The sequence below is a fragment of the Calonectris borealis genome, chromosome 4, assembly GCF_964195595.1.
Source record: "Calonectris borealis chromosome 4, bCalBor7.hap1.2, whole genome shotgun sequence".
NCBI classification, from domain to species: domain Eukaryota; kingdom Metazoa; phylum Chordata; class Aves; order Procellariiformes; family Procellariidae; genus Calonectris; species Calonectris borealis.
Genome location: NC_134315.1, coordinates 29685544 through 29696625, shown reverse-complemented (window position 1 = coordinate 29696625; position 11082 = coordinate 29685544). Strand labels below are relative to the sequence as shown.

Genomic DNA, 11082 nt, shown 5'->3' with positions numbered 1-11082 from the left:
GAAGGGGAGAGAGCTGAGCCCTGCACTCCCTCAGGTCACTGCGAGTCCCAGAGCTCCTCCATGAGAGCTCAACGTACCTCAGTCATGGAGTCACAGACCTGTAGAACCATAGAACAGAATAATCTGTTCTCTGTGGCCACGAGAGAGGCCATAGATTTAAGGTGCAGAAGAAACATTCAGGTGGGACAACAGAAACCAAAACAATATTCGTCTTTGAGGGCAGGAAAGCACTGGCCTGGCCTGCTTCTCTAGAGCTTTTTACAACAGAACATCTGCCAGGAATGGTAAGGGTAAAGCCGAACCTGCCTTGGGGCTGTGGAGCAGAGCAGATGATTTCATTGAGTCCCAGCAAGTCTGCTCCTGTACAATTCTGCCCTTGTACCAGCTAATCCCTCTGCACAACTTGCTGGCCATTTTGCATCTTCTTCTTGGACACCTCGCAGTTCCCGTGGCTTGTAGAGAAAGCTGAGATGTTTCACTCGGGACACCTGGAGTCCGCTCCTGGCAAGGTGCCCCCCGCAGCAAGAAGGATGCTACAGACAAACATCTGAAAATTGTAACTGCAAATCAACACGCTCGACATGATCTCTTAGAATTTGAGTGTCTGCCATCACTTCAAATGTCCCCACTAACCTTATGTTAGAACTTACCAAAAATATTTTGTCATATGTTGAACCAAATTAAAAAAAAAAAACATTTGCAGAAATGGCTGTCATCGCTGGCTCCTTCCACTGTTTTTCTTCTACAGGCTAAACAAAAAGGGTATTTTTCTCCTCACCAACACCAGGGAAGGAGTCAGCCCTCATGACATTCTACCTTTCGAAAACAGAACCCTTTTAAACTTTTGATAACATGTGGTGACCTGCATTTGAATGAACTTAGCATGCCCTCAGTTTCTGCCCTGCATAGCAGCAGCTGTCTCAGACCTCACAGCATTTGTTTAAATTCTTTCAGAGATCTTAAAAGATGTGGAATATGTAATCTTGATCATTGACATGGAAAGCTCATAGTTCAATTAAAAAGCAAAGCCCTTGTCCCAAACACGGTGCCTAAAAATAAACACACAAATCTTGGCAATTCGAAAGCAGAGTTTTAGAAAGAAACAGAACCAAAAAATGGGCTCAATACTAATAATTCATTAGCAGCTACAGTTTGAGGGAACTGTTTATTTCAACAGGTGCTAGTGGATACAAACAATTTCCTAAGTTCCTCCATAAATTGGCCATGTAACTTTTTGGGGAAGGAAGTAAAAAGGAGGCAATATTTTAGACAGTCTGGAATCAAGAAGTAGCCACATGCACTTCAGCCAGCTTTTGCAGAGTGTGCAGAACAGTGGGAAACTGGCAGAGGCAGGACATCTTCAAGACAGATGAGCAACAGAGCTCAAATTTGGGAGGTGCAATGGGTTACACCTTCTTTTGAGCAGCCTTTAGAGATACTTAAGCTCTTTACTGTAAAAGTCTGGAGGAATGTAAAAACACCTGAGAGTGAAGAGGAGTAATGTCATCAGCTAGAAGCTATTTATAAGAGAAGACCTGAAGACAGACAAGCTACCCACTGCCACTGGCAGACAATTCTGCAGTGCAGGCATGAGGTAGAGTTTAGAGAAAAGTCAGGCAGCCAACACCTAAGTTGGGTGAGGAGGAAAAGAAGTCCCGTCAGGCGAATGACATGAAATGGCACATGGAGACAAAAAGGAGGGATGTAGCAGGAGTATGAACTATCATGGAGAACAAAAGGCTGCAGTAGGATTTGCTCTTTTTGTGGAAGAGGAAGGTGAGGGAGACACGTGATTCATCTGGGTTGCTCTTCTGATGGTCAAAATTGTGTTTGGCCAGCACTGACGTGGCCCATGCAATAGCCTGGTGAACAAACTGGACACAATGGTTAGAACAATTACTGTATACACATACTGGAGGAGTCTTGCAACAAGCCAACCAGTAATGCTACATCCCAGCCCTTCTGCTTACTTCATACTTTAGCAAGTGGTGAATCCCAGGGAATGCTAGGATTTTAGGATAGCAGTGCAAGGGAGCAGGTTGGCTTACTTGAACTGGATCCTGCAAATCCATATTCGTGCCATGTCCTGTCCATAACATCACGAGGTATCATGCAATGTTGCATACAAGAAATAAGCAGTATGCAAAGTATACTGTGTGAAAAAATATAAAAAACAACCCAGCCATTTAGATCTTGAACATCTCAATAACTTATCGAAAAGCTTTATAAACAAAAAAGCTTTTAAGGAAATGTGTGCATCGTCTAACTTGGCTGAAGAAAACAAAACCACAAGGTCTCATAAATCAGCAGTTATTACTCCTGGGTTTTAAACAGTTAGCGTTCCAACTTTGTAAAATACATGAAAGCATCTTCTTCACACAAAACAGAATTCAAACCTGCTTTGTGTGCTAGAGAAACAGCACTGCTGCCTTCTTCAGAAGCACACACAGAGACTTTGGCACATGAGTTACTATTGCCAAATGTGTCTGAATTAGTTTCCTTTGATGAATTCCAAAATACAGTCTTTTCAGAGTTCAAGCCATTTGTATTCTCAGACTCATCCTGAATGTCTGGTAAGAAGGAGGTGTCCGCTACTAACCCATCTCTTGAACAGGCCTGAAAAGGTGTTTTAGATGTTCGCAAAACACTGGCAATGCCTTCATCAATGCTCATACAGCACCTGTGGCTGAGCTGGAAGACCCAGAAGTAGCCTGGAACTCCGCTCTACAGTTTACAATGCAGTCATCTTTCCATCTCTTAATTGCTTCCCTCTGCTCCTCGGGGCTCAGTCTGTCAAGGTGCTTGGCTCTCAACACCGGAGACGGAAACAATGTTCCTTGGAGAACTCTCAGCAAATATCTACAAAATAAACACAGCTTCAAATAAGCTGTTTAGAAGCAGACTCAAAACTGTTTCCAGCAACACTAACGGAAACCAAACACCATTCAAGTAACCCTGCGGCTGCAGCAGCCTCTGAAACAATTTTTGCAGGTGCCATTTTGTGAACATAAACTGTGAGGCCAGCAATTGCACCAGAACGTGTTTTAAAACTGGCATTTTCAAAGACAAATACTGATCTCGGGTGCTTCCATTTTTCTGTCCAGAACACGGTTCTCCCACAGACTAGTTACTGCAGCAATGTGCACTTGCAACTTCAATGAAGGGCCGGGGTCCCAACTACACTGAAAGTGGAACTTTCTGCATATAGTGTCAGACCCCAGAAAAAAGGCATCAAAATCAGTGTGCAGTTTAGAGTTTCCCTGGCACTTCAGTGTGCGTATAAGGAGTTAAGAGCTATTGTGGAAAAAATCAGGCCTAGAAAAATTCATGCTTCCAACTGAGAAGCTGTTTATCACTGCTGTTTTGCACTGATCATGTAGCACTAATATAGCCCTAGAAAGCTAAGAAGAGTAGGCAGAGCATCATTCTAAAATTCTTAACTTTTGCACCAGAAGCAAGAATGAATAGGAAAGCAAAGGCCAAAGAAACAAAACATCACATGCAGTAAGAGGAATATGGAGTACAAGTAATGTTCCAAGTAATTAAACTCTAGGCATACTTCATACTAGAACTGACTTAACTGGCAACTTAGGTTGGGCAAAGGTTTTAATCATAGATTTTTGCAGTGAATTTTCAGTCGACAGGGCATCCAACATCTGTCCCTCTGTAGAGAACTACTCCTTAAAAACTCCAGCGAAAGCTCAGGCTAGAAGGTGCAGAGCACCCTTTAGCTTCACAGTCCCCGCTGAGTGGAGGCTTTTCAGCACCTCACAAAGGATTACATCAGAAATAAGCAAGGAAAAAAACATATGAGTGACAGCAGTGCTTCCATAATAGGCACTTCTATTTCAAATGACTGAAGTAGAAAAGCTTGAATTAGCCACAATAGCCACAAATCTTCCGAGGTATTGGCACAGGGAGAGTGCAAATGAATTTCACTGGTAAGTCTAAATACTTTGCATTTAATTAACCATGAAAAACACTGTCGTCTTCAAAATTGAACACCTGTACATCGGAAGCAGTCATCAAGCTGAAAGCTTTCTCCTACCTAGGCTCTCTACAGCCCTACCAAAAGGTCCTAAAACAGCATTTATCTATTTATTTGTCGTGTAAGGGAGATTTACTGTGTGTGAAAGAAAAGGCTCTGCTGTCACCACCTGAAGCCAAGCTGACAGCAAGGATGGGGAGGGAAGAGCGTACATGTTTCTTGCACTTCACCGTTTGTCCTTCTGCTGAATTGAAGTGTGAACCAAAGCGATCACTCATGACCTCTGGTGAGCGCGGCAAAACCCTGGCTGATGTGCTTAAGACACAGACGGGGACATTGGCAACTCATGCAGCCTGTACTGCAGCACTTGATCCAGAAAGTGTGCTCAGACTGTGCCTAACGGTATAAAATGATGTCAGGTAAGGAGGAAACAGCAGTTATTCTCCTCGCACTTCTCTCAGTATCTGTCTGTGCAATTCAGTTTCAAGTCTGAAACTCTTTCTGAAATGATATGAGAGGGAAAGAAAGAGACATAACACAGAAGAATGAATAAATTAGCACTGGAGGCACTTCGCTAATAGGCTGCACACTTGAGTTCATGTTCAGCCAGTGAAAGGAAGATGGCTGTGGCTACTAAATAGAGCTAGACCGAGAGTTTGATGAAGTCTCTTTCACTGGTTGTCACACACTTCGTTTTTCTCTGTTGGCTCGCTCAGGTGTCTCCCTGCTCAGCACGCTGGTGTCTGGGACCTCCTCCAACGATCCTGCCTTTCCAGGGCGAATGAGTTATCGAACTTGGAGTTATGACTTCTTCAGTGAGGTAAAGCACTTAAACATTAGGCATGATAAAAACACAACTCAGGACCCCTTGTGAATCTAGTCAGCATGTTTCCACCCCACAAAGAAGCCTGTACATGCATTCTTCATTCCAAATATTCTTATATATAATCATGACATTAATTTCAAACAGAAAATGGTTTCACAAATAAACACAGATTAAGCACAGTACTTCTATGTCTAGTACATGTTCAACTTTGATCACTGATTTGACTGACTTGTATATAAATTATAAACTCTGTGGTTACAGAGATTACTTTTTCCCCCTCCAAAGACAATATTTAATATAATATAAATAATTTAATATAATATAAATCACAACAGAAATTTTCTATTTACTGAAATTTACTTTGAGAACATGTCACTAAAGAGCTGTCCTCACATGGCTTGGTCTGGTAGAGTTATGAAATTTTCTTTACATTGGGGGCAAGGTGAGGAGGAAGACCTCTAGCCAGAGAGATTTATAGCATCACTGACCCAAAGAAAACTAATTTTGTTAACAACAGCAATCTGCAATTATAAAACAGAAACGCACCTGGGTAGCAGAGCAACACAAGTAGTCAGGAGGCAAACTAAGTAAAATACTGGGTCTGTCATGTGCTTTTCCATGATCCAGTAAGGATTTGATGGTGGGTTGTGGGTTTTGCAGGTTGCCCCAAAAGCCAGAGCGAAGACAAAGTAAAACAGGATGCTGCCAACTATAACTACTGTATGTATCCAAGTCTGCAATTCAGAAAAGGAAAGAAATCAGATGTACACATGCATGCATGAATATGCACACGATCTTCCTCCAAGGACACCTGCTTAATGTAACAGAGGATAGATCTGCTTAGATAATATTCTGAAAAAAAAAGACAATATTTTGTAATTTTATTTATTTTTAAATACTTAAAACTTAAACTGCTTAGTAAAGAACACTTTTTCATGGAAAAATTTCTCATATTTCAAAAGTAAATAAAATTAAATAATTTCACATTGGTCTCAGTGCTAAATAAAAAGCTGAATTTCAGTCTGAATTGAAGTGAAATTCTGTCTGTTGTTTTCTGTTGTGGTGAAAAATTGAAAAATAAGTATTTGGGAAGAAATACAAAATCTGTACAATTTTTTAAATCCAAAATACTCGGTCAGTTCAGTATGTGTTGTGATAAACCCTCTAAAAGCTGGACGATTTTTGTATATAGCTATAGTCTATGTAATCATATAGACTTCTAGCTGTTGCATTTATTTTGCTCTTATTCTCTTTATTATCAATTATGTCTTATCTGAATTAAATTATTAGCATGTAGACAGGCTCTTACTCCATGTTTGTGCAATACTTAACCTAATTGTCCCCATTCTTCCTTCAGATGTTGGTATGCAAAAAATAAAATAAAATAAAATTTAAAAAAAAAAAAATCCTCCCTTCTGTTGTTGTCTTTGAGATGCAAGCTTTGGGAACTAATGAAGGCTCAGTAGATCACTGGTTGATTTTACCATTTGCAAAACTAAACAGACATCCCCCAAATCACTGTACAAGGCAGGATCCTTTCACTATTCACAAATAATTCTGAGGCCAAATTTTGTTCATTTTAGTCATACGAGTGGCTCCAATGACAGGTACATCAGGAGAGCTCACATGGTCACATAAACAAAATATTTAGGTCTTGGCCCTTTTATACTTATTCTGTTTTGTATATGAAACTCTTTCTTCTATTTAATTTTAATGAAAGCTCTATGCACATACTCTGTTAGGAATATACTCTTTTGGAAACAAAGTACTCACCACAGACTTGCACTCAATGAGAAGGTGAAACAGTATTATGAAGAGCGCTGCTGTGTTTATAGGGTTTCCAAAAGAAAAAATGTCTATGTCTGAGCCATAGTAAGTCTGTAAAGGAAGACAGCAATCAGCATAATATACTCTTTATGTATAGTCCTAATACACAAAGTGGCTTGAATAGTTTCAATACCATACATATTTGCACGCACACAGTTCAGCTTAGTTCCAGTGACAATCCTGTTAGTACACATTTATATATGAGGAAGTAAAATCAAACACTTCATTTTATTCTCTAATTTGCCTGGGTTTTTAGTAAAAATGTATAAATGTCCAGCACTTACAAAGTAAGGCACAAAAAAGCAAACAAGACTTTGGTAAAACGCATCCAGCAAGGTTATCCAGAAAGTTGTAGGCAAGTAAGCCTGTAAGAAAAAAACATAATGGCATTGAAACAAACTGAACAAATTGCTGCATCCTTAATTAGCATTAATTTGGATTTGGGGAAAGATTATCTGCAGAAGTAATTCTAGTTAGTTTCCCAGTGAAGAGGCATCTTTTGTGTTATAAGAACAAAGAGCTCCACACATGTAGCTAACTGTTAGTATTTAAATCAGCAGCCAGATCTGGGAACTCTGATCTTACAGCTGTTTCTGCCAGAGCCTTACCTAACTCAGTACTAAGGAAGGGGGTGTGGGGGGGTGGGGGACAGTGAATTACCCTAGCAGTTTACCATCACTGAATGCCAAGACCCACTTTTGCTGGAATAACACATTGCTGTTTTAGTGAGTTGAATCAGCTCCTGGAAGGATCTGATGGGACAACTGAGCTGGCACAAGGAAGGTAGTGGGTGAAAACAGGGAACGGGAAGAAAAGAAGGGAGAAGAGGAGAAGGAATGAGCCTTCCTCACTCAGTGGCAGCAAACTGCTATGACAGCTCAACCGCTTATGAAACCATAGCTGCATGTACCCTGGCTCAGATATATGCCATTCCTTCAGGCACTAAATTAAGACACATAGGTGAGCAGCCTAGTCACCCAGGACTTCCTCTACAATTAGTGGAGAGAGAGGGGTTTCTCCAAAAAGCCATTCAGCCCTTTCAAGAACTGAACTGCTCTCTGGAGGTGGTGTGGGAAACTTGTCTTCTTACTTGCCTGTCAGGGAAGTGCTTTAAATTACTGAAGATGAATCCAAGTTACTGTCCGTTCTTATAACTTGTACAGAGCTTTGCACTTGTGATGTCATGTGCAATATTGTGATACTACATCTTTTAAAGCATTTCTCTTTCTTCTATACTGCACTTAATTCAAAGCAATTATTTCACTGCCCTTCCATGCAAGAAAGGAAATGATATACTACTTAACAATTCCAACCACAGAGCAAGGCAATGCTGTGCTGAACAAAAGAGAAAAACTTTGTTAAAAGTTAAGGAAAAAAAAAAGAGAAAGAGAAAAACCATTGTGTAATGCAGTAATTCTGATTATGTTGCCTCAAAACCTTCATCTCAGCTCAGATCACCTTACATATCCTGAAGATCAAAACAAAGGGCCAAATCCTGAGGCCCTGTAACATTTACTTAGTCAAAACTCTCTGTGACTGACAAAGCACAGACGTGCTCCAACCAGTCTACAGAGGCTCGGATTGGTACCAAAAGAGTACTTAGTTTTGCAAAAATATCGTAAACCAAGCAACATAAAATATTTAAGGGTATGTAAAAAGAAATGTAAAAGTCCACAAACAAACAAAACAAATCGTCCCTTCACTGTATGACCTTCTTTCCCTTCTAAACCAGACCTAGACTTCTGCCAGGTCGTACAGATGAGACTATACAACTAGTATGCAACATGTTGTAGCTCATTTTTTTTTTAAATAGTATTTGTTAGAATAGGATAGAACAGAACAGAATATTTCAGTTGGAAGGGGCCTACAATGATCATCTAGTCCAACTATCTGACCACTTCACGACTGACCAAAAGTTAAAGCCTATTATTAAAGGCATTGTCCAAATGCCTCTTAAACACTGACAGGTTCAGGGCATCGACCACCTCTCTAAGAAGCCTGTTCTAGTGTTTAACATCCTCTCTGTAAAGAAATGCTTCCTCATGTCCAGTCTGTTATTGAAAGGCTATGATCGAAAGGCTAATCATAAAGATCATAAAGAAAATGGTGAGTGTTAGGTGAATCATATGCTCAATGTTTCCTCTCTCTGGGCTACTAGTATCTATTCTGTCTCAGGCTCAGTATGTCACCGCCTTCAATTGTTATAATAAAAATATTGTTTTAACTAAGTGTTAAATTGAAAAAAATTATAACATTAAAATTATGCTAGAATTCATGCTGAGAAAAGCAGAAACTAGGGAAAAGCTTACTGATTTATATAATTTTGATTTAGTAACTAACCCCCACTCCCTGTGGTTTTCTGTGCTAAATGTTTGGACAGAATTTACTTATAGAGCATATGAGGGACAGTATGGGAGAAAAGCGCCACCAGCAAATTCCAGAACATACCCATAAGGGGCAAAGAACCCTGAATGACAGAACTTTCTCGAGGGTTATTTGAAAGGAATCTGCTCTGGTTCTTACCCATTCCTGACTACTTTGGCAGTGGAGACCCTTATATGACAGTGGAAAAACAGTAGCTAGTGCCCTTATCCTTAGAAGTAAGCCCAGATGCTCAAAAGAAACCCATTTTGAGGAACCACATCGACAGCTGAGGCAGTGAATGAAGTGAACATGCTGGTAACGATGTTTATCTAGGACATTGATTCAGCTGAAGTCCTTAATTTCTCTTATCATCCAAATGTCTGATAAGATTAGGTGTATGGCTGAAAAGAGCCTACAAAAAACTTTTGAAAAAACAGCTTTTATTTGTGCACATACATTTGTGCACAGGCCTAGATGTTTTTCTAATAGAGACAGTGGTTTTAAACTTCATGTTTGCCTGATGTGAACCATGAAGGAAAGACAGACAGATATGGCTCAAATAGTGACCATTTCAATTTGCTTCAGGCCAAGCCTTCTTTAACCTACTACAGATTTCTGGCTCGTCACGTAGAGCTGTGGGAGCTGCATCAGTATCTCCGCAGACACATCTTTGTCCAAGACACCATAAATGATGGGTGGCACCGATGTAAAAAGGAGATTGAAAAGAATCAAGATCCAATAGTCAGTCATTGATGTGCCTGAAAACCCACAGAAGAACTGGTACCAGAACAGGAGGTTCACGTAGGCCTGAAAAGTTGAAGGTGACATGATAAAATGTTACCCGCAGACAAGTGTTTTAAAAGCCAGGAGGAAAACAAGCAGATCTTAGGTCTGGTTACAGTAATCTGTGGAAAATTAAGTATAAATGCTGTGGAGTTCATGCCAATCCCACACTTTGAAATTGTATTTGACTAGCACACAGCTTTACCTTTCAAAATTGGACACGACTTGTTTAAATTGTCATGTTGCCACCACATTAGTAATGCCCGTTACGCACTGTTTAATCAAATCAAACAATGGCTTTGAGTGGGAAATTCAGTCCAAGGAATAAGAGTCTCTGGTCTCTGCAGACATAAATGGGAAACTGAATTGTTTGACATATGCTTTTTCTGTCTTTTTGAACCCATTCACAATAGAAACTAAAAAAGAATATAAAGCCCCATTAAATCCTTCAGCACTCTCAAATAGGCAAACTGTGATTTCCCTGGGATGGGACAGCTACATACCACGTTCTTGTAGAAGAAGTAAAGCACCATGTTGGTAAGTCTGGTATAACACCAGTGACCATGGACAAGCAGCAGCTTCCTGAGATGTCTAAACTGAGAGATTGCAAAGTCACTTGCCATCACAGCCTGCAACGCACATGAAAGACAGGATATGTTATATCCAAACTGTTAAAGATAGGCTTCAGATACTGCCAAGTGAGCAACTTGCCTACTGTTGGAAATTCTTATTTTATGATTTTTTTATACATAGTGCTTATGGTCTTACCCTCACTCAGATCTGAGCCCCTCCATACAACATTTTACACTAACACACACGGCTCAGCCCATCACAACACAGGCAGGAGCATGGCTGGCTTTATTATTACCACACAACTGCACAGGAATCACTGATGCTTAGGCTGCTTGTTTCCTGGCAGGAACATAAGTAATAGACAGTTCGGTGACAGGCAGCAAGCTCAGTTGTTTGGAGTTTGAAACCCTGCAGCATTCAGCTTCTGAGTGCTCCTGGAAGAGCGCTGAGGCCCAGCTGTGGGCTCAGGCTGCAAACTCTTGCCTGTGTATGGTAATGGACTGTGGAGCCACTGGGCCTCCAAGGTGAACTCTGAACAGATTTAAAATGGAATCTGATGTCATTTGCAGCTGGCTTTGTATACACTACCTGCATGCCTTCTTGGCCCAATATTCCCACACCAGCGTCAGCCACCTGGATCATACTGACATCATTGGCACCATCGCCTTCAGAGAAAAGAAAAGAGGAAAAATCAAAACTAACCTCTCTTATTTGGAAGGCA

General features: G+C 40.5%; 1 protein-coding gene across 1 annotated transcript in view; it reads right to left on the bottom strand.

Annotated features, from left to right (window-relative positions):
• Positions 1–1142: 1142 nt before the first annotated feature.
• ATP10D (ATPase phospholipid transporting 10D (putative)) overlaps positions 1143–11082 on the bottom strand; it is a 51685-nt gene continuing 41745 nt past the window's right edge. Inside the window, 8 exon segments of the mRNA XM_075149015.1 lie at positions 1143–2670; positions 2673–2859; positions 5361–5548; positions 6588–6692; positions 6926–7006; positions 9612–9812; positions 10292–10417; positions 10950–11026. Of these exon segments, the coding sequence (XP_075005116.1) occupies positions 2335–2670; positions 2673–2859; positions 5361–5548; positions 6588–6692; positions 6926–7006; positions 9612–9812; positions 10292–10417; positions 10950–11026 (1301 nt within the window). The 3' untranslated portion in view covers positions 1143–2334.